This window comes from Talpa europaea (genome assembly GCF_964194135.1).
Source record: "Talpa europaea genome assembly, chromosome: 11".
NCBI lineage: Eukaryota > Metazoa > Chordata > Mammalia > Eulipotyphla > Talpidae > Talpa > Talpa europaea.
In genome coordinates this window covers 98,756,783-98,780,476 of record NC_140078.1, presented here as the reverse complement: position 1 = coordinate 98,780,476, position 23,694 = coordinate 98,756,783, and the positions used below count along the sequence as shown (strand labels likewise).

Sequence of the window (23,694 nt, the reverse complement as noted above, 5' to 3'; positions counted from 1 at the left end):
AGCAGTGTATTTCAGTAGATCTGCCTGCTCTGCTCCCCACTCTGTCTCCGGTGAATCCTCTCACCACCCACTCGCCCTACACCCTAGTTCTTATGTGCAAAGTAAGTAAAAATCTTTGGGGGGGGGGGGAAGAAAGACTGCAGCTGACTTCTTGGGTGTTGTTGTGGGAACTGAGCTATTCCATGTGAATGGGATTTTTGCTACTCATACAAAATGTTCTCTTTACTCCGTGGTTTGCAGTTCACTGCTTTATAAATATTTTCACAAAGATTTCTGAGCGTGGGTATAAATGAATTCACATTTCTGACCAGTGTCGTCATTGATTACCTGTTTTTCCTATGTCTACTCTTTAAAGAGCAGTTATTCTTGGACGATGGCAGAAGCAGTTTTCCATGCCCCCAAAAGGAAGAGAAGAGTGTATGAGAGTTACGAGTCTCCGCTGCCCATCCCTTTTGGTCAGGACTGCAGTCCGAAGAAAGAATTCAGAATATTCCGCGCTGAAATGATCAGCAACAATGTCCTCGTGAGGAACGCAGAAGATATCCAGCAGCTGTATGGGAAGGCAAGTGCCGGCGGCCGGGCCAGGCTGCCTTCTGACAGCCCTGGGCCCGCAGGCCTTTCTCGTCCTCCCCACCCCCAGCACCCGCAGACACAAGCCAGAAACAGCCCTCCCCCCTCCCATGGTCCACCACAGGAAGAGAGTGATGTGAAGCCAGTGCTCAGAGACTAGGTGTGATAGTCACGCCCTGCCGGAGAAGAAGGGGTGGGTGTTTCCCATTCTGATCTCTCAATTATAAAAACTATTCCTGTCCATTGTAAAAAAAAATTTCTCAAGCAATTTACAGAAGTGTGATGGGTAAAAAGTGAAATTCCCCACTCCCATTCCGTTCCCAGCAGCCACAGAGCAGCATGTGCTGGCTCGTGGACAAACTGAACAAGACTGTGGCTCATACCCTGACTCCTTATCTTCCCTCTCCCCTTGGGGATGGCTTCCTGCATGAGGATGAGTTCTGGTTTTGCTCCCTCCATCGGTGATAGGCTTGGGTTGAGATTGCTAGCTTTAACCCCATAGCTAATTCATCACTGCAGAGGGGGGAGGGTTTTTAAAACAGCTTTATTGAGGTATAATTTGCAGCTATAAAACTCACCCATTGTACCATACAATTCATGAGCTCCTAGCATCACAGTCCAGTTGGAGTGTCCCATCAGCACACTGCATCCCTGCCCCCACCCCAACTCTGATCCCCTTTGGCTCTATAAATGCATCTTCTCTGGATGTTTTCTATAAAATATCTTAGTTGTATAGTGGGGTGCAGTGGTGACATTGACCCTGATGACAGGGGGCTTCCTGAGGCTGTCTCTCCGCACATGTATGATCCATACCATTGAGCAAGCGGCTTTGCAAAGCTCTAATCACCATGTGGTTTCTGCTTGTTAAATTTATAATAGATGGTGGGTAGAGAGTGTTTATTTCAATTTTCTCCAGGTTTCAACATTTTATACTTATTTTAAATGGGGAGGTGGGCACCTTTGTGCTTTTAGAATCAGCTGAAAGGAGAGGAATTCTTTGATTCTGGGTACAAGAGAATCAGCGTGGCTTTTTGTCCCTGGTCGACTTGGCTCCTGACCCGCATGTGGTGGCAAAACCTGCCTCTGTCTGCCCGTTGCCTTCAGTGTATCAGATTTAGACTAAAATCATCAATTTGGGGTATACAGAAAGCACATTGGCATCCTCCAAAAGATCCCGGAGAAATGCCAAGGCCTTCGGTAATCAGAGGGATGCTGTAGAGCTATGAATAGTAGAACGAATCTCTTGTTAACTCAAGTAGTTTTGCACCCTTTGCCAAAACTAACTTTTTTCTCTCCTCCCTAAAGGGTTATTTTGGAAAAGGTATTCTGTCCAGAAGCCGCCCAAACTTCACAATCTCAGATCCTCAGCTAGTTGCTAAGTGGAAAGGTAAACCTGGCTATCATTCCATTCTTTTGGCAAATAATCATTATCTTTCTTTTTTTGATCTTAACAACTCTGATTGCGGAGTAAAATTCTAGAGAAATAGGGTGCACTCTGGCAATTTTACTGCCAATACAGCAACTAAAATAATTCTAGTCAGGATTCTTAGGAATGGTGAAAATGGCTTTTTTCTTATTTCTGCAGTTACCCAAAGTGTTAACAGACGTTGCTGTTGTTACACATTGTCTAGCGGGCCTGCACATCTGGAAGGTACTGGTAATTAAGTACCTGCTCACCTGTTCTGTGCAAGTTGAGTATTTTATTTCTAGGATTAGAATTTACTATGATAACCATGACCTTGACGTGTTTTTTTAAAACACACTGACATGTATAGTTCTCACTTGCTGGTCCTCTTCTTCAGCTTACAAATTGTTTTGCCTTGTGTGTTCCTTGAAGAAGTCTCGTGGTGATTGCATAATCAATAAGAGCAGATTAAAACATAATGAGAAAAGATTTTTTGCAACATTTCATTGTTTAAAAAATTTCAAATTTTTCTGCCCTATGTACAAAAGAAGTTATAAAATTGTCCTTTTACAATGGAGCATGAAAAGCATTGAAATTCTCCAGTCAAATAAGTACACAAGAATTTTTATGTTTTGGGTTTTTTGTTTTTTGTATTTTTTTGTTAAACATTGCGAGCTAAATAACTTACTGCCATCTAAAGCGCTGAATGAGCATGCTTCTAATAGAAAAAGGACATGTTTTCACAAACCATATTTTCCCCCACCCATCTTTACTGATGTCGATACATATGTACCATTTGGCCATTTGGTCTTTAAAAAATGCAGGGTGCTTGTGCGCCCATACCAGCTCCTCTTTGCATCCACACCAGCTCCTCTTTGCGTAACACGGGGCTGGGGAGGCAAAGATGAAAGGACAGGGCTGGCCGCCTGTGCTGGAGCCAGAGTTCAGGTTGCTGCTTGAAAATGTCTTCTTGATTCTGGAGGAAAGCAGCAGGGTCCCTCTGTAGCAGACACCCCCTCTCTCTGCTGCTGGAACATCACTTGTCTCTTCGTCCTCCATTTCTGGCTGTGCAGCTGTGCCTGTTTCGTGAATTGACTCCCCACCAATCGGGATCTGATCTGCCCCATTGACAAACCCTGCTGTTCACAGCAGCCTCTCAGCTTACTTTGTGGCTGCTGAATCCTAACCTGCACGGCAGTGCCGTCCTGCCCTGCCGCCTGCAAGTTAATCTCCTCACTGTTCTCAGCCTTGAGATGAAATGGTCTGATAGAAGGGATTCGTTTCAAAATAACCTGGGGTTTGGGGCAGGGAAGAGGAGGCGAAAGAGCACATGAAGCCAGACCCACCCTGAGTTCATTACCAAAGCTGAGTGGTGGGACAATGGGCGTCTATTCTGTCAGTCTCTCTCCGTTTGCATGTTTTCAAAATTTTTCATAACGGAGAAAATGTAGAGCAAAAAGCGGGATGAACCCACTAAGCTACACCCATCACACAGCTTTAGCATTTGCTGATATTTGGTCCAAAAGCGTAAGTTTACAAATAGTATGATAATCTCAACAACTGCAAATATCTTTTCCCAATCCAAGCATTAGCTAAGTTTTAAAGTGTTAGAAATTTGAAGGAAATTAATTGACACGAAGGAAACAGAAACTCTGGTTGTGGGCTGCCCTAAAGAGGGAAATCTCAAGTGTCCACTTTTGGGGGTTCTTTGTAATCTGTCTCTACCTCATCTCTTCCTGCCTCCCTCCACTCCCTTTTGGTGCTGTCCACCTCCGGCTGCTCCCACTTCTACCAGCCTGCCCTGCATTAGCTGGGCCTCAGCTGAGCCTGGCTTCCTCTGTCTCCCTGCCCCTGGCCCCCTGGTGTACTTTTATACCTCCTTCCAAGCCCAGCTCAGTTCCTCCTCCTTGTGTTTTTCCTAATCATTTCAGGTAAAGTTAACCCTTTGTGATACTTTATCTTGTGTTCTGTTGACTTGAGTTAGAATCACACCTTTCTGGTGTCTCCCTACTAGACTGTGAGCATCTCAGAGAGGGGGTTTGCTGTTCCACCTCTGTGTCTCCAGCAGGTGGCTCAGTCAGGGCTCCTCATGCTTTTCATGTCATTTCACGATTGTGAGGCTGTATCTGCAGCCTGTGCAGAGTTCTGGCTCCGGGTCAGTGAGGGGAGCAGCTGCAACCCCATCCTTGTGAGCTCTCTCTAGGGCCTGGCTGTCCTGTAACTGCTGCACGATTCCTCTGAGCTCCTGGACACGGACACTTCTTAGTGTGAACACCCATGGGCCGTCTCATCACAAGTCCAGTCGCATATGAACGAACCAGTACTTTTAACTGGCATATGTGTTACCCCAGTATGATTCTGTATTCAGAAGAAGTATTCACTCAAGTGTGTGCAAAATAGAGAATAAGAGGAGCTCATAGGGGCACATCCAGAGGGCTGGGGCACAGAAAGACTCCTCATTACCTCAAGTCAAGGCAGGGACCCGCCCAGGAGTGTCGTTTGGGAACATCTACTCTTCTTGGGCTGTGTTATTATTTTTATCCCTTGGTCTTAAATGAGGGAATTAAGATGTCAGTCCCAGAGGGTGAGGCAGTCTTACTAACCTCAGTTCCCTGGCTGCCTGCGGACCGCACTCCCTCTTCAAAGCAGACTGCTGTCTGTGGGTATCATCTTGTACCTTTTCAATAATATTTTTAAGTGCAGTTGCTTTCCTGTGCACACTTATGAACTCCTCAGGGAGGTGGGAAGAAAAGCTTCCCAGGAGTAAGAAAAATAAATGTGTAATGAAGTTTTGTATATCTGAGAAAAAATGGAAGGCACCAGCATTCAAGGTGGCCAAGAGGGTCCTCTCTCTGGCATACCGGGGTCTCCCTGAGCCAGGAAGGGCGTGTGACCGGCAAGCCTCTCCTGCTGGGGGTAGGCACAGCGGTGGTGGACTTGCTGTTGCTGGATGGACCCCACACACCATCAGGTGTGTGATCTTGTGATTCTTGATGTTCTTTTTTCTTATTTTTCGGTAGTTTTTTTTTTTTTTTTCATGTACGGCGAGTTTGTCTGAACTAATAGAACTTGTTTGTCATTACAGATGTGAAGACAGACTGGCCTATAATCACCGCTAAGAAGTAAGTGATGGCGAACCTTGGCCTTGGTCAGGGTATGGTTAGAGTCACATCGGGTTTTATATGGCCTTTTCACACCTTTTTATTTTTATGGACTGATTTTAGTAGTAGGTGTGTCCTTGAAGATTGTGTCTGAATTTAATGTGGATCAAATCATATTTGAAATGTTCTAAGTAAGTTTATTTTTAAAAATAATCCTCAGCCAGATCCTCTGCCAGCTGAACTCCTTCCAGAGTATAACAATTACCCTGTAATGTATACGTCTTTAAGGGCTAAGAGGCTTAGTCGTGGCTGGAGCGCTGGCCTCCTGCCCGTGTGGGCACAGATGGCTGTGTCCCTGCTCTGTGCCCCGGGGTCAGAGTAAGAGGCCCGCACAGAGGCTGCTCCTTGGCCACTCCCACAGCCGGGGTCCTTCCTGTTTCCCAGAACTTTGTCCCCCACCCCCCACCAGGCGCACTGCCCACCTGTTTCAGGGCATCCACTCCCCCCCCCCCCCGAGCTGAGAGGGGCTTGCTCCCCCAGCTCCATGAGCCGGAGATGAGCTGGCCTTGGCACCCCTCTCTGTGCCGTCATTCACGAGGTTTAGTCAGCTGTGGAGACGGGGCCACACCCGGCTCCCCTCTGCAGCCCACTCTCAGTGGTACCTTGGCAGGATTCTGTCGACTCCACATTCATCCACCCGAATCCTTGTTGTCCCTGAGGTGCAGCTCTTCCGTGAAACCATCTAAAACTACCCAAACCCGTGATTTCTCATCTTATTTCAAGCATGCATCGGCAGAACCTGATGTTTCCCTGGGCGCCCAGTAACCCCATGGCCAGAGGAGTGGCCAGGAGGCAGTGGCGCCGGGGTAGCCTCAGCGGCTGCAGGCCAAAATGATGGGGCTCTAGACTGTGGGAGAGGCCTGCTGAGACCCTGGCAGAGCACCCCCCTGGACAGGCTGCTGCATCCAAAACCTGAACCCCAGAAACAAAGCGAAGTCTGCCGCAGAGCTGCGTCCTGGACAGGAGGCCTGGACTTGTTAGGGTCTGCACGGGGAGGGTGCTACTACCTGATGCCAGCCCTTTAAAGCACCGCTGGTTAACATTCCAAGGATCTGATGGGCCTTTGAATGGTGTCTTGGGGCTGCTGCAACAAAGTACCACAAACTTGGTGGCTTAAAAGAACAGAAATTTACTCTCTTAGTTCTGGAGGCCAGATGTCCATCACCAAGGGGTTGGCTGGCCTGTGCTCCCTCAGAGCTCCAGGCAGGACCCTTCCTTGCGCCTGCCAGCTGGCGACCCCAGGCCTGTGGACTCACCACTCTGGCCTCTGCCCCCACCTCATTGTGCGATGTTCTCCTGTGAGCCGCTGCGTGTCCATGTCCAGATTTCCCTCTTCTGAAAGGACTCCAGTCAGTCTGTCCTCAGATTAACTCAATCACCCCTGCAAAGACCCTGTTTCCATATAAGATCACATTTCAGGTGCCAGGGGTTAGCACACACCCACAGCAATCCTCGTGGTGGTAGTTTATTAAACATATCAATAGTGCAGCTGTATTTGGCCACCATGCAAGATACAAGGCTGCCTGGGAATCTAAAGTTACCATATGATACACCCGCTAATGAACAGGCCTCCCATGAACTCCATGCATACTCTTTTCCCTCCGAAACACTTTTGAAATGCTATGTGGTGTCATCGCCCCAGTTGCTATTTTTCTTTAATTCTTCAAGTGGAACTGCCAGGTTCTCTTTTTTCAAAACTGTTTTGCCTGTAATTTGAGCCCTTTCCTCAACCTTATGAATCCCACTGTCTTTTGCAAGATTCACATTTTCATTTGCCATCAGTATGCTTTCTGTTTACTCGATAGACAAGTGGCCCAGGCCTGACAGCAGCAGGCAGGAATGTTGCATGAAAGGGGGTACCCTTGAACGGAGCTAATTTATAAGAAATTTTCAGGTTACAACTTTCATCTCCTCTGTGGACTTCAGGGTGTCTAAAGACGTTACTAGCACACAATCTGTCAGAAAATTATGCCACCCCCCAATCAATAAGTGCTTCACCATTTGTTCATAACTTGCGATCTCAGCCTGCCTCTCACCTCCTCATGTTTTCTGGCTTTTGCTTTTCACTTGTCTCCTCCTGCCACCTCTCCAGTCGCGTTTGGGGTCAGTCTCAGCGGAGCTTGGCTCTTTAAGGCATGGCCAGCCAACAAGAGGACACTTGCTCTGTGACCCATTGGCCAGCCATGTAATGCCATCACTGTGTTTCTGGCTCTTTCCATCTACAAGCTGGCTTCCTCCTTTGTGCCTGTGTAGCCACAACCTCATTTGCATCCCATGATGATCCATGAGGTCAGGATGAGGCAGGAATGCAGGTGTGTTTCTGGCATTTGGCAGAAGAATAGAAAGATGTAGAGATGCCAAGTGACAGAACCACGCACAAGAGCCACCTCCTGACCCGGAGCTGACGCGGCGCCTTAACCACAGCACTGCCCTCCTCTCACAGAGCAGTTGGTCAAGGTGGATATTTCCATTCGTTAAAGTGAAATTTGTATTTTTAAGTGTAATAGGCATTGAGTCAAGATGGTTATATTTTTCAAGTCTGCCTTAAGCCTCGCCATCGCGTAATAGCAGACATCGATCCAGCAGGAGCATGGTAATCACTTTTCATGTGTCCTCTCTTGTCCTTGTGGCAACCCCGCGAGGCAGGCATAGGCTCACAGATGAAGAGCAAGCCTCAGGGCACACACACGAGAACATGCCGGAGAGAGGAAGCCACCCCAGCTGCCCGGACAGTCTGCTGCTGAGAGCGGGCAGTACCTGGTGCGTGCGCTCTCAGTGCCAGATCTGCTCAGAGTTGGGCTGAGAGACCTTTAACTCAGTGGTTCTTTCACATATTTTGAGTCGAGGGATTTGATGAAAGTTGTGGATCACTTCCCCAGAAAAATACACATTGACTCAAAAATTGGTGTTCAAAGAAAAGAGATTCAGAGACAGCCCAAGAGCCAGTGGCTTTAGATATAAAGAACAATGGTGGTGTCAGATCTCTCAAATGCAAGCTCTGACTGTGGACAAGAGTGGTCTGCTCTGGGGTCACTTTTCTTCTTAACAGTCCCAAGTAGTACCTGGCAGGCTCCCTGGGAGGTGGCCCTGGAAATGCCCATGGCACAGGTGGGAAGGTGAAGCCCAGCTTCATCACAGTCATGTGACAGACTCCAGGCCGGACACAAACCATGCCAGACTAGAGTCTGTGCGTGTGCTCAGCGCGCCCTCCTGCCTCGAGGTGTCAGAGCGGCCTTGCCAGGTCTTCATCTTGACATCTGAGGCACAGTTCCCAGAAAGATGTATCCCCGCACAGGATAAACAGGGTGTGGACGACTTGGGGAGTCTCCTGCTGAATCAGGCTTAAGCAGCCACTAATCTCTTCTTTTAATGCAGCAGAAACCAACATTTTTGTTTAATCGTGTGTGTGAGGTAGGAACGTATATGCTGTGGCCTATTGAGTCATGCACAGCCAGGCCAGATGCCCAAGGTGGAGAGTAAGAGGGGCCTGTGTCCCCAAGCCACCTGCCATCTTACATGCTGTGGGTAGAGGCAGAAGGTGCTTCAGTGTCCAGCATCTCCATCTCCACTGGTGAGTTTTCCAGTGGACAGTCCTCCAGCATAGAAACTCACCCTGCAGCTTGGGGTGTCGGCCCTTCTTCAGACCCCTGTTGTCCTCCTGGTAACTCTTTATAACTTGGGACAAGTGTGGGGGTTGCCTTCAAGTGTTAGAAACTAAGCCTGGACATTCGATTAAGGTAAACCCTGAAAGCCATGATAGGAAACGACTCCTTCCCCTAGAATGGCTGTCTGTGGCCACAACCATTTCTTCCCCTGTGCTACGGGGAGGCTGGTGGCTGCTGTAGGTTGTCAGGTTGTCGGTTTGCTTCCAAGCTGAATGCAGGCTCTTGACACTGACTGTCCTGGAGCCTGGAAGCCCTGGGGAGCCAGCGGGGGAGGGCGCGGAGCTGTGCAGGCAGGAAGGCTCTCAGTTGACCTACACCGCTGGGCCCACCATATTACAGTGACATAAACGTTCCTCCTGTGGCTAAACTGGGGGTCCCACTTTTTTGTCAAATTAAGCAGACAAAGCTTTACAATAATAGGAGAACAAAGAAACACGTGCTGACGGCAGAACAGGGACAGGTCTGCCTGGAGCCCGCAGCTGGGAGGCTGCCGTGCTGCAGCGCTTGACTTCACACCAGTCATCTTCCCTGCTTTGCTGTCTCTTAAATATTGAAATTCCAGCTCCTTTACCTCTGTGTTTCTGTTTCCCAGGTATCGGCGGAGTGTGGAGTTGGCGCGGGAGCTCATGCACAGGCAGGGGCATGATAAGAACGCAGTGCAGGGTGCGCTCGGGGCCTGCACAGAAGGGCCAGAGCACCCCCCTGGAAGAGGGAACCAAGAGGCTGCACCGCCCGGTGCGCCAAATGCTGACATGGCTCCCAGCATGGATCACACAGCGGGTGGAGAAAAACCTCCCGTGGCGGAGAGGGACACGGGGAGGTCAGATGGCACGGAGGAGCCCGGCGAGCGAGCAGCCAGCCCGCAGGAGGGCCCAGGAACTAACAGCCCAGATGGATGCGCGGCAGAGGTAGCTGCTCCTGCGCCCCAGGGCCACTGCCACCCACAGGACATTCCACCTCCACAGGGTGGCACTCAGCCTGAGGACAGCGGCCAGGCGGGTATCCTCTGTGCCCAGGAGAAGAGGCCCGATGAGGAGTACGTGCTGGTGGAGGAAGCCGTGTGTGATGTGAGCGAGGGGCAGGATGCCCCAAGTGAGGAGGTAAGTAGAGAAAATGCGTCCCTTCCTCTAAAGCAGGTGTTGGCTCCTGAGAGATGATGGCTACTCCCGCGCCCCTTGCTGGGAACCCAGTAAGCCCCAGTGTAGGTGAGAGGGTGTAGACACCCTCTCCCAGGCTCCCAGGGAGCCACGGGTTCTGGGACTCTACGTGGTGGCTCCACACTGGTGAGAACTGCCACTAAAATCTCAAAGTTTGTGAGTAACTTAACTCTTTAAAGATGTATAAATCAGGGCCTCCCCGGTGGCACAGCGGTTGAGCACTGGGTTGCAAAGCTGCCCGCGGCCACTGCGGCGCCTGTTCGATCCCCGGCTGCTCCCCGGCCACCGGAGGAGGGTCCCACATGGAGCGCAGACCTCTCCTGCCGCCCGCTGCTCCCCTCAGCAGTGTACTTCGGTCCTTCTGCCTGCTCTGCTCCCCGCTCTGGCTCTGGTGAATTCTCTCACCCTCCCGCGCTTCTGACTGTACCCAGTACATGTATAAACAAAACAAACAAACAAACAAATAAATAAATCATAAATAAATAAAAATACATGCCTCTTTAAAAAAAAAAAAGATGTATAAATCAAAGAAGACCCAGTAGAAAAAAACAAACAAGCAAGCAAACAAAACAAACAAAAAAAAGAAAACGTAGCAACAAGTATACTCAGTCTTGAGGATAGTCATGGGGGAGTCAGCCATCAAGGAAATATCCAGAAGCCCACTCGGGGACAGTCTGCGTGGGAGGTAGGTCCCCTGAAGGACCTGTAACAGCTAAAACTGAGGCACTCTGGTGGCTAATGAGTGTGCGCCACCCACCTCCGGCTACAGCAGCCTAATTAAGAACTTAGGTGCGTGCTAGTGAGCTAGTCAGTTAGGTGGGAAAAAGTGGACCAAGAAAATGATCCCAACTGTGAGTAAAATTGCTGGAGCAAAAAAAGAGTCAAAATGTTTATCATAGGGGCCTCCCTGGTGACGCATGGGGTTAAGCTATCCGCAGCCACTGCAGCACAAGCTCAATCCCCTACCCTTCAGGGAGGTGACCTACAAGGCGCAGCAGACCTCTCCTGTCTCCCCGCTGCTCCCCTCAGCAGTGTACTTTAGTCAATCTGCCTGTTCTGTTCCCCCTCTGTGTCTGGTGAATCCTCATTCCCCACACCTCTGGCCTGTACCCAAGTTCTTGTATGCATAAATAAATAAATCTTTTAAAAAATGTTTATCATAGAAAAACAAAAACTTTCCACATAGTAATAAAAAAATATTTTTTAATAGTATTAATCCAGGGGTTGTGATTCTGGGGAATGTATGAGACGTAATTTTAAAATACGGTCCCCCTCCCCATAACCTTTGTTCTGGAATGTTTTATTTCTTTCTCTTCAGTTGGTGCCAAAAAAGAGACTAGTCTGCAGAAGAAATCCATATAGGATCTTTGAGTATTTGCAGCTCAGCCTAGAAGAGGTATGTTCCCAGCCTGTTACCTTTTCAGCTCTTGGTCTCTGTCTCAGGCGGCCATATAGATGAGACTAACTCAAGATGTGATCCTGAGTGTCATTCAGAAACTGGTGCGCGGACTGGAGCTGTAATTCGGAGTTGAAATCGCCATGGGCACCTTCCAAAGTAGGCTTGCCTATCGCTCACTCCTAGCCCTCAGGTCCTCAGTGCTAAGATTTGAGGGGCCTGCCCTCTGTCATTTCACAGAGGTTTCAAAAGGTTTGTCTAAGTAAAATTGCTGGAGCAAATTCACATCAGAATTTCACATTGGCTGAATATTATGTTGCTAATTTTCACCTGCTTTTTTAAAAAATTGAGCTTTATTGAGCTACAGTTTGCACACCGACCATATCTCCTTCCACCCAGTGATAGATAGCATCAAACCAGCTTTTGATAAAACTCTGTGCAATTCAGTCAGGTCCTGATGGCTGGGTAAGCAAATGGACTCTAGGGATTTCCTTCTGCACAATTACTAACCCATGTGCCTTTTACTTAATGCATAGTTAACCTCAAAAGTTGGCTAAAAATGACTTTCTGAAAACTATTTTCTGTCTGATTTGGGGTTCGTACCTTGTGGCCACATGACAATCAGTCCCTCCTTTTCTGCCAGTGTTTATCCTGTGCTGCCTGCCTCTAAGACAGCACCTCTCCTTCAGTCTCGGCCGTTGGCCACGTCTGTCCCCCGGAGCACTCCTCTGGCTTTGGAGGAGTGTCCGTGTGGACATGTCCAGAGAAGGAGTTGTGTTCGCGTGTTCACCCGCTCACCCAGTCGGTGCCTCCTCCCCAGCACAAGCCCCAGCGCACAGCACAGTCTTCCAGAGCAGGAGAGGTTGTTTGGAATAATTCACTTCATCGCTCATTTTACAAATAGCTGAGTCTTCTGTGGGAGACAGCAGCCACCCGTGACTCCTTAAACTAATTAAAATGAAACAGTGTTCAAAAATGCTGTTTCTCAGTTGCACGTCCACATTTGAAACACTGGTTGGCACAGGTGTAGAACGTTCCTGTCCTCGTGGGGGGGGGTCACTGGCCAGCACTGCGGTGCCCGTCCTCTTGGTATCATATATTGTCATCAGATCAGAGTATCACATGTTGTCATCAGATGCCTCTACCCTGTGGGGTCAGCGCTGGTTGGGGTGTTGGTGCTGCTGTTCTTGTCACTGTCTTATTACCAAGTCCCTGGAAACACAACTTAGTAGCTCCAGGGCCTCCTTCTTTTGAGTCACAGAAGCCTTCCCTGTACTCACAGTTTCTTACTGATTTTAAACTGACTTGTGATGCTCACCTTTTCTTAGAACTTTTTTTATCCTTGAACTTTGATGAATCATTTATGTTTAATCATCATTTTGATGATGATCTCAATAATATCATTTGATATCAAGTGATGTCATCATTTTGATGATGATATATTGGGTTGTCAGAATAGTCATGATGCATTTGCTTGAAAAACAGAAAAAATACGTCATGAATTTTCCAACAACCCAGTAAGTACATTAATTTGTATTTGAGGCACAGGGAAATCAGCCTGTGAAATGATTTCTCAGAAATGTAGGACAGTTTTATATAAAAAAAAAAATAATAAAAAAAATAAAAATAAAAAAAGGGGGGGGAGAAGAAATGTAGGACAGTTTCTAATGGGGATTTTCTGTTCTTGCTCTTTTCAGGCCTTCTTCCTGGTCTATGCCCTGGGGTGTCTAAGTATTTACTATGAGAAGGTAAGTTCTTTAATTTAGCCACAGTCCACTTAAAATGTTCCTGAGGTTTGAAGCTGGCTGTCATCATTTCCATACTGCTTTGATACAAATGTGTGATCTTTCACGCAGTAAAATGAGAACAGAATTTTTCTCAAAGTTTCAGCTTTGGGTCCTGAATTGCAACTGCTCAGGTGAAAGTCAGTTTTGACCCTTTGGGATGGAATTTCATTCCCAGCGACAAGGAGAAGAGCAATCCTCTTATATAATGATCAGGAAATCTGTGTTGGAACAGGACTAAAATCAAAAGCAAAACAAAATAAAAACTACCAGCTGCTTTGGTAAAAGCTGTGTGTTTGGCCTTTTCACACAGCACTTCCAGCCCCAGCCCCGCTGCTCAGGCTTCTCCAGATGCTGTAACAGCCTCAGTGGAAGCGAGTGACTCAGCCGGGGCTCCACGGCCAGCCTGCTTAGAATCCAGGTCTGAACCATGTCTGGGTAGCTCCAGAGCCCGGGGTGTTGCACTGGAACCTGCTGCCCCGTGAGAAAGGTGGCGCTGAGACGCTGACGCTGTTGCCGGCCTCCTTTGAGGACCCGGGCCAGGTGCACATGGGAGGAGACCTCTTGGTGCCCACGTTTTGTACTTTTTGAATTTTCAACCAGGTGAATATAATACCTGTGTAGAGTAATGCGAATAAAATTGAAATTAAAAACAGAAAGGTAAACAAACCATAAACAGAACACAGAATATTAATTTTATTCTGCTCTCAGGAACAAATAATTTTATCAGTCATCAAATGCTGGCTATCTAAATCTTATTATAAGTCTTCAAGTGGTTTGGAAACAGTTGTCTGGCTGATGGGTGAATCATCACTTTCCCAGATGGTGGCCTTTCATAGTCCACCCTGCCTTCTCTCCTGGGCCCTCGCTGCTCTCCAGAGCATTCCGGCTGCCATCTGGAACCCAGAGCATCCGGACACACTGGGCTTCCTGAGGGGGTCGCAGCCTCCTCGGAGCGCTGCTGACAGGAGGCTGGGGGGTGTGCTCACAGTGGGATTTGAGGCCACACCCATATGTGTGGCCTTAGAAACAACTGGAAAAAAAAACAAACATAAACCAAAAAAAAAAAACCCTTTATTTCATATTTATGGTATTAAATTCTTAGACTGAGCCAAACTGAGCAAATCTCATTGAGTGACTCAACCCTAAATGAACTGAAATAACTGATCATTAAGCAATGAGGTGCAGCAAGAACCTTTCCAAACATACCTGGATATTTTAATATGTATCTTTACTATAGTTTTGGGTATGGCTACCCCAGAAGGTTATCTGAACCCAGTACTCTCTGTCACTTCAATTCCTACATGAGCAACAAAGTCCGCATGAGGAGTTGGGTTATTGATTTGTGCTCTGAGATCATGAATTCTCTGGTTTCCAGACTAAAGGGAGCTTTTCTTTATTCATTTTTCATTCATAAGCTTTTGCAAATTTATTTGGCTTTTCTGAACATAGTCTGATAATTAGTAGCTTTTCATGAGGGTCTGTGAAATGTTTGGAAGAGATTACACTCCAGCCTCAATGGACTTATCGCATGCATACCTGCAGTGAAAACTAGAGGGACATAGACCGCCAGGGACCAGAGCGACCAGTGCTGCCGGGAAACCTGGTGTGTTTGTGCCTGCAGGGAAAGCTAAAGTGAGTTTGTGTGTGCTATGAACTCAGAGTCAGGGTAGCCTGAAAAAAATAAGTGTATATTTTAGTCAGACCTCAAGTGATTGTGCCTTGTCGTGAAACCCGGAGTGAGTATATGCCTGCCGTGAAACTTAAAGTGGATCTGTGCTTGTCATGCAACCTAAATGAGTGTGTGCCTGCCGTGCAACCTAGAGTGAGTGTGTGTCTGCTGTGCAGAGTGTGTGCCTGGTGTGAATCCTAGATTGATGTATATCTCCTGTGAATCCTAGTGTATACCTGCCTTGATACCTGTGCATACAGACATGATAATCACCCTAATTTTCCCAATATCTTTAGGAACCTTTAACAATTGTAAATCTCTGGAATGTTTTCACCATGATCCAGCCCACATTCAGGACGACGTACATGGCATACCACCACTTCCGAAGTAAGGGCTGGGTGCCCAAAGTGGGACTTAAGTACGGCACAGATCTATGTAAGTCATTCTTGGCTTGGTGGGTTGAGAATCAGGGTTTGCTCTGACCCCTGGGGTGAATGTCAAATTGGTTAATTCACTGCTGTTCACGTGTTCTACAATGATGTCCTCCTCCTGCCCTGGATAAGGGACCCTTCTTCTCCAGCCTCAGCTGTGTCATCTGACGACATGGGTGATCAGGGGCTATATAGTCACCTCGGCTGTTGCGCTGAGCACATAGTAGGTGCCAGAGCTTCCCGGCGCTCATCTCCTTCCACCCTGACCGTCATCCTCTGGGATGGTGCTGGTGTGGCCCTCACTTTTGTGATGGGGAGACTGCGGTTTTGAGAGAGTGGGTTATTTGTCTTGAATAGTTTCCAGAGCCGGTAGCTTAGAGAACTGGGCTTTGAATTCTGAGCCCAGACTCTTAGAAACTTCTGGCCCATATTGAAACACGGCCCCCCAGTCTTAAAGTGAGGAGTCTGGACCAGGTGAGCACCTCATTGAAAACATACAGCACTGAGGGTCTCCCAGGTGCACAGAATCCAGCGGTGAACAAGACAATGGAAATCTGCCTTGATGGAGCTGCTAGTGTTCACAAGCCAGCTTTGTCTCTCATCACCCGTGTGACCTCAGCTGTTACTGCTGCTGCATCTCCCGGCTTCCATCTATTCGTGTAACATGGAGGACAACTTCCTGCAGCACTGAGGCTCAGTGTCTGAAGTGAGACCTGTTAAGCAGCACTTGACAGGCACCTGCTGGCCTCAGTACTTGTGTTTGTGGGTGAGGAGTGAAGAGACTTTCCTAATTTAACAAGAAGCTGCCTTACAAGGAGAGCCGAGGTGATGCTTTGCCCAGCAGAGACACACCCTGCATTTGAGCTGCTGGTGACGCGGACAGCAGGCGGGTCGCCCCCGCCCAGCAGCAGGTCAGGGTGTCCTCATGCCCGGGACAGTGCAACTTGACTTCCTCTCCCAGCACAGCTGCACGGTACCTGCTGGCTTTTAATCCGTCGTCTTAGTTATGAAGCCAGTGATGTACCCTGGAACTGCCCTCATGGGTTAAGCCCAGCACGGTCTCTGAACAGTTGTTCCTGCTGGCAGAGGTAATGGGTCTTGACAAAGCGTCGTTATGAAATTCACATCTTATCAGGATAAATCCCTTGGATAAATCTTGTCAGTCATACTTCATTCCAGAAGCAGTAGTTGGAACAAGCGATATGGGTCTCAAATCAGGTGCAAGTGTCGAGCTGGCTGATGCCCCCCAGGTGAGACCAGACTCGAAGCCAAGTGGGAGCCTCTCCCTGCTTACCCACCCAAAGCTCCCCAAGAGCCAGGCACCTGCTGTGCTGTTTTTCTCCTCCTGTCTGATTAATCTTCACACTCCCGTGAGGCATGTGGATTCACCTCCTTTACAGCTGGTGAAATGAAGATCTGGAAGGGCAGGGATGTGGCCAGTGTACCATGGCCAACAGTGGGAGGGGTCCATCCACACCCCCTACATGTGACCAGCGTAGTCGAAAGCTGCAAACCAGGGTTCAGGCTTCTGTCCTGCCTACAGGTAGTGGTTGATTTGACTTGGTTCGATCCAAAGGTCCGGTTCCTCCTCAGCCTCCTGCCACTCCCAGTCGGAACTCGGAGTGACTGCGTCTGGCCATGTGACTTCACAGCTCTCTAGTGGCGTGACAGGAGCTGTCAGAGACCAGCAGAGTCACAGCTTCCAGAGCCAAGGGTCCTCCAGGTGCTACCTCCAGGTGCCGGCAGCCAAGTCCAGCACCGAAGAAGCATCTTTGCATCTGCGCACCTCTGTCCTCGTCCCAGAGCAGGCTGACTCTCTCCTCTTGTCTTATTTTCCTAATAGAACTTTTAAAATGTTTTTGTTAACATTTACACCTGTAATCCAGTTAATCCATAAGTATTTCTGCACACAGCTCCTCAGAACAGGGATAGTCTCCCACACGGCTGTAAAGCCATACAATATCTATGGAAAACTACAATTATTTGAGGGCATCCCAGTCCATATTTCAATTTTCCACTTGTCCCTGAAATGTCTTTTGCTCAGTGGGTTTTGTTTTCCTTTGATACAACTTCTGGTCGAGTTTCAGGTGTCACATTTGGCTATATGTCTCTCTTGATCTCCTAGGGCTGCCATAGTAAATGACCCCAAAGTAGGCGGCTGAAAACCACAAGGATTTATTCTCATATTTCTAGAGACTAGACCTGAAATAAAGGTGTGGACGATCTGAGCTCCCCTGAGGATCTAGGGGAGAACCTTCCTTGTCTGTGCCAGCTTCCAGGGGGCTGGGCGTTCCTTGTTCAATTACCCCAGGCTCTGCATAGGTCCTTTTCCCCACCGAGGTCACAGCCACAGGGCCCAGGGATTAGAACAAGATCTCACCGTGGGGGTCGCCTTTCAACCCACAGCAGCCTCTTCTCATCTAAAACGCTTGCTGATGGTTTGCTTTCCCTGGTTACTGTTTTCTGAAGAATTTGGTGGCACAGCCATGTTCTAAACAGGTCTGCTCACTTGCCCGCGTTTCGACATGAGTCCATACTCTGGGGCACACTCGGGTGCTGGGCCCTGCCTGGCCGCTGGCTGCTTGGTGATGCCGCATTTGAGGGCTCAGCTGTGGCAGCCAGGGTCAGAAGTGGTGGAGTCACCCTCTCCTCTTGTGCTTACTAGGTGATCCGTAGGGTGAGACTGAATGTCTGGTTCCCTGGGAATTAGGATGGTTGCCCAAATTAACTATTGCGCTAATCACCACTTTCTGACTTTCTTTCCGTGTCGTGTCTCTCATCCGTCTATGAACGAGGGCTCGCCTTTATTCTCCCCATTCTTTGAGACTATTTTTTTTTTAAAGATTTATTTATTTATTTATACAAGCACTGGGTACAGTCAGAAGCGCGGGAGGGCGAGAGGATTCACCAGAGCCAGAGCAGGGAGCAGAACAGGCAGAAGGACCAAAGGACACTGCTGAGGGGAGCAGCGGGTGGCAGGAGAGATCTGTGCACCATGTGGGACCCTTGCCGGCGGCCGGGGAACAAACTGGCACAGCAGAGGCTGCGGGCAGCTTCGCAACCCAGCGTTCAACCTCTGAGCCACCGGGGAGGCCCACTTTGAGACTATTTTTAAATGTCCCATGTTTCTCAGACTCCTTAAGCTCTCCTCTTTCTACCTGGCAGGCTTTCTGTAAAACAGTATCATTTTTCCTTCTGAGTGCACTGTTGTCAAGATAGTTACTGTCACTTTAGGGAACTTTTTGAGCTCCTGTGCCAGCCACCTCGCCCTTCACCATCACCCTGTCGTTCAGAAAAAGGAAATTGAGGCAGAGAGTTACCATGTAGTCTGGGCCTTGCGGACCCTTGAACTCAGGTCTCTCTGATGCCTGTACATGCCTGTAGCTTCTGAGCTGTGCCACTGCCACGTGTGGCTGTCAGAAAGCCCCTGCCTCGGGGGAGGAGCTGCTCTCAGGCTCTGTGTGTTCCAGGTGTCCGTAGGTGATGGCAGTGGAGGCTGAGGAAACATCTGTTTTCTCTTATGTCTCATCATGTCCACAACTGAGACTCCGAGAAGTTACTAGCTTTCTTAGAGCCGCACAGCCAGGAATTTGGGGATTGGGCAGGAAGTAGGGCCCCTGGACTCAGTTTCATCCCCTGTGGGGTTTCCTTCCTCTACAGCACTTCTCCACAGTTGAGAATCGTGTGTCGTTTGTGCCTTACCCCGTGCTTTTGAGCTGACTTGCCGAGTATGTTAAACGCGGTTTAAATAGGAAATAGAATAATTGAAAGGAAGCTAACGCTGGGAAGCCGGCGTGGCCAGGGGGAGGGTCTGCATCGTTGCGGGTCCTCCCTGCCTTGTGCTGAATGCCCAGCGCGTGAGTAGCTGCAGGACTGATGTGGCCATGAAGGAGATGCAAATCTTTTCCTTCAACTTTTCTGCCTTGGTTTTTGCAAGGGGACAGCTCAGAGCTCACCAATGTAATTGTGTGTTAGTTAAGGTGACTCCCGTAGCTGTGGTTATAGAAAAACCCCAACTCTCAGGGGCTCACAATCAAAGCTTGCCTTTATGTTGATGTGGAATCTGAGGCGTGTGGCCAAGTGGCGGGCAGGTGCTGCTGGAGTCCGGGCCTCTGCCTTGTGGCTCCAGAACCCTCAGCACACAGCTTGTAGCACCCTCCCCAGAGGACAGAGCACTGGCGTGGCCTATGGACCGGCCAGCCCTGGAGTGCCATGGTCACACTGATTGGGAGACTGAGGGACATGGTCAGGCCATGTGCAGGAGGAGAGGAAATGGCTTGGATGACAGGGAGGAGTCCCTATCACAGACTGTGTCCCCTGAAGGCTCCCGTGTAGTGCCAGGGTCCCTGTGGCAGGGTCCTTCATAGGAGCCGTCCTGCCCTCCTCAAATTGAGTTAGTCGGGCAGCTGATAGCCCAGTGGCACATGTGCTTAGGTGATTTCCCCCCACTTGGTTGTGAATTTCTTGAAAACAGGCCTGAGTCTTATTCCTCTCCAGCACCAGCCCCTGAGTCAGTGCCCGGCCAGAGTAGCTCATATACTTTGAATTAAATTGATGTGAAATGAATGACAAAATGTTGATCCATGTTATATAAACTTCACATTCTTGACAACATCTCGCGCTTGTGGAGACGAGACGCAACACAGGAATTGCTTGTGCTTGACTTCAAAACTCCCTCCTGGGGTGGGGAGAGGCCAGAGCGCTGGGGTCTTGGCTACAGAATTGCTTTAATGGGTGCATTTTGTTCTGGCGGGGTGAGGAGGATTGGGTTCAGAAGCAGAGCCCAGGCATGTTGCTGATGATCCGCCCAGAGATAATTACGTGCCTTTGGAGCAGGAAACGTCGTGTGTCAAAGTAAGCTTGATGTCAAGTAGTCATACCTCTCTTTCTCTTTTCTTTGCAGTGCTGTATCGAAAGGGCCCTCCATTTTACCACGCCAGGTTTGGAGCAGTTTTTAAATGAGTTAATGGCAAGGGAGGGGAGGATTTCTGGGCTCCATAGGGTTACTCGTGTTCCCCTGGAGGACAGGGGCGCCCTGCCTGCGTGCCTCCCACGGCAGCTGGCTGGACCCCAGGGGCTGGAGGCCGGGCTCTGGGTGCATGTCCCAGGTCAACCTGGCCTTCATCTGCACGGTGACGTCTGGGTCAGCATCACTGTGTGTTTGTAGCCGTTGCCAGTGGAGCAGACGCCGAGGCTTCACGCTGGGAGAGCGTGTCTGTCCCTCTCCTGTGCGTGTGGCGCTCAGCCTGAAAGCTTGTTGGGGTGAGTTTCTTCACTCCGGTTTTCTCAGTGTTCTGTCTGGGGGTATTTAGGGTCAGGTGATAGAAACCTCGTTCTCTGTCTTCCTTCTGGGCGGGGCGCTATTCTCAAACACATCGGTGTCATGCCTTTTCGGTCCAAGCTCCCTTTCTGCGTTTGCAGTTACTCCGTCATTATCGAGATGGTCGACGAGCACTTCAAGGGATCTCTGCGCCGCCCTTTCAGCTGGAAGTCGCTGGCTGCCCTGAGCAGAGTCTCTGTCAACGTCTCCAAGGTAATGAGGGAGCATCTGGGCCTCCACGTGCCCCCTCCATGGTTGGATTGTTTTTTTAATGTGGTAGAACCAGAAAAGTCACTGGTGGGAACTCCAGAGTGTTCTTGCCAGCGAAGCTCTGAAAGAGGGTGCTCAAAGCTGTCCTCCCACCCACCAGCTGGGGCTGAACCCCAGGAACTCAGCTTCTGAGTCTCCTGTGGAGACTGAGGCTGGGGGTGGGGGGGGCGGGGGGGTGCCTCCCTCCAGGGCACAAAGGCAGCACGCTCAGAGCTCGCTCACACGTCCACCACACAGTCAGACTTGGACAAGTTTCTTTTTGAAGTCAGCGCGTCTCCTGACAAGGGGGGAGGGTGCTCACAGCAACCGCTCAGCACTTCCTGTGACGTCCTCATCCTGTGGGGTATCGCAGCGTCAAGGGTGCTGAGGGACCAGCCTGGGACCCTGCCACTACATGCAGCTCTGGGGTTCGCCTAGAACATCCTGGCACTAACCATGATGGGAGGGAAATTTCATCTTACACCAGGACTCTGGAGGACAGGAGCTTAGGTGTCCTCTGTTACTCAGTAGTTTGCTAACTGAAGAGAGACTGGGCCTGTTACAGGGCAGGGAGAGGGGCAGCCCAAACCCCGCAAACCTGCCTATTTTATATAGGGTTCTGCCATCTGCCGCATCAACACAAAACATATGAGACTTTAATGGGAAGGAACTTTAATACAATTAGGAAACAATACAGGCAAGGCAAAGAATCTAGTTTCTAAATGAAGCACCCAAAGTGACCCGTCCCCTCGTGGGTAAAATTCCATCCAAATGGGATTGGCCCAGAGCAAGGCCCCAAAGCCTGCCCCAAGTCTAAAGCATCTTCCAGTGGGGACCCACAGAAAAGGGTCAGAAACAACCAGACAAGCCCGGAAGGAAAAGAGCAAAATCAACATCAAGATAAAAGCTGCCATGGTCACCTCCCCACGGGTCTCACCCACATCTGTATCACCCAGTCCACGACCAAAAGACAAGCGCAGTTTCTTCACGTGTCTCTAGGCTCCATGCGCCTCCTCCAGGTCTCCTGGCTCCATCCTGCTTCCTTCTTTCCTCAGTCTCCTCTGCAGCTTCTTCCCTCCCTGCTCAGCTCCACCCTCCTTGGGTGGGGCAGGGAACCTGGAACCTCCCCCTTTCCTGGGGAGCACCCTATTACAGGCCCACCCCCCTGTTCCACTGCTGCTGGAGGCCAGGAGGGAGGTGGGGCCAGAGGACACCAGCCTGGAGTGCAGGTTCCATGGCTTTGACTTTAGCCTGGAACATAGCTCTGTCCTGTAGAAATGGGGAGCCGGTGCTGCTCCGTATCTGATACTCATGGTATGGGACTGGCAGCTTCTCTCCGTGTGGTTGCCGTGCTGGTCCCCGTTGCCTACCTTCTGTGCGCTCCTTTGCCACATCAGCAGTGGCTCAACAGCCGGCCCTTCGTCTAGAGCGGGAGCCGGTTATGGTCCCGGGTGAGGCTGGCGTGCCTGGTGAGTTTTCACTGGGGCACTTTGGGAGCAGTGGGTGCGGGCTGTGTTTCCTGTTATGCAGCTAAATGTAGACTGATGTTTTGTGGGATTGTTTTTCATTTCTCAATAGGAACTTATGCTGTGCTATTTGATCAAACCCTCCACCATGACTGACAAAGACATGGAGTCCCCAGAATGTATGAAGCACATCCAAGTCCAGGTGGGTAGACGCAGGGGTAAATTCCTGCCAGCCCGAGGAACATGAGGTCCCAAGGAAAGAAGAAGACTGCCTGCCTCCGTAACAGGACGTGCTCTTTCCCCACTTGGCCCGCTGGAGCTGACATCTGCCCCCACGCTCACTCCCCAAACCCCTGCTGCTTCCTTACCTGTAGTGTCACCTGTTCCTGTCAACCCTCCCCTCTGCACCACCACCGAAACAGCCCTGGGGTCTCTGGCCAGGCCAGGCCTCTCCCATGTCTCATTACCAGAGACTCATGGTCACTGTTGCCTGCCCCTCTGGGACGCCCTGTCTGGTTTTGCATTGCCCTAAGTCTGGTCCTTCTGGCTCCTCCCTCCCCCCCACCCCCATCCGTGGTCTGGCTCCTCTTCCACTGTGCCCTTCCTCCTCCTTCCCCTGCCCTGCCCCCTCCAGACCTGCTGTGGGGGGGGTCTCCGCCATCCCTCCAAGTTTGTCCTGCTTTTCCCCACTAGGTTACTTTTCATAAAATGCCAGTCCAGATCCCCTTCTCCCTCCCAGCGCTAATGTAAATATGAGCCTCCTGCCAGCAGGAGGCAGTTTCTGGGAAGTGCTAGTGGAATAGTGGAGGCCAGTGGGCTCTCCAGGTCCGGAGTGTCCCCCATGGGCCCCAGCTGTGTGTGAGGCTGGTCCTGCACCCTCGTTCCCTCCAGAGGTTTCTAGTACGAGGAGCGTGAGCAGCTGCGGTCACAATACGGAGCCGTGGGCAGTGCTGCTAAGATGGCGCCAGCAGCTTTTTCTGTTTTGGGGGTTCAGTGGCCTTTCTGCTTTGATTGGTTACAGGAGGTGATTCTGAGCCGTTGGGTTTCTTCCCGAGAGAGGAGTGAGCAGGACGATCTTTAACCATCCACTGCAGATTTCCGATTCCCCAGCAAGACTTCCTGAGCCTCCTGTGGTAAAGCAAGTTCTAGGAGATGCAAGACATCCTCTTATTGTGACCACCCATTAATTTAAAAGTGTTAAAGAGCTTGGTGCTCACAGAACCTGCCAGCTGTTAATGTTTTAGAAGATAAAATGACACGAGGAAGAAAGAAAAAGAACCAAATGCCACTCTGCCCTTGGTAAATCCACTGGGAACACAGATGGGTGGTTACCAAGGGCAGAGAGGAGCAGCTGCTGCGGGGCACGGAGCTGCCTTTTGGGGTGATACCATGTTCTGGAGTAGTCAGAGGTGGTGGTC

General features: G+C 49.8%; 1 protein-coding gene across 1 annotated transcript; it reads left to right on the top strand.

Moving 5' to 3' along the window:
* Positions 1-373: 373 nt before the first annotated feature.
* TSEN2 (tRNA splicing endonuclease subunit 2) lies at positions 374-23,357 on the top strand (the record flags this gene model as incomplete). Its single annotated transcript, XM_084247833.1, has 11 exons — positions 374-562; positions 1,876-1,957; positions 9,394-9,536; positions 9,767-9,901; positions 11,277-11,354; positions 13,052-13,102; positions 15,107-15,245; positions 20,145-20,181; positions 20,663-20,774; positions 22,389-22,478; positions 23,298-23,357. 11 exons carry the CDS (start codon positions 374-376, stop codon positions 23,355-23,357), a joined length of 1,116 nt encoding a protein of 371 aa, XP_084103959.1.
* Between the last annotated feature and the right edge of the window lie 337 nt (positions 23,358-23,694).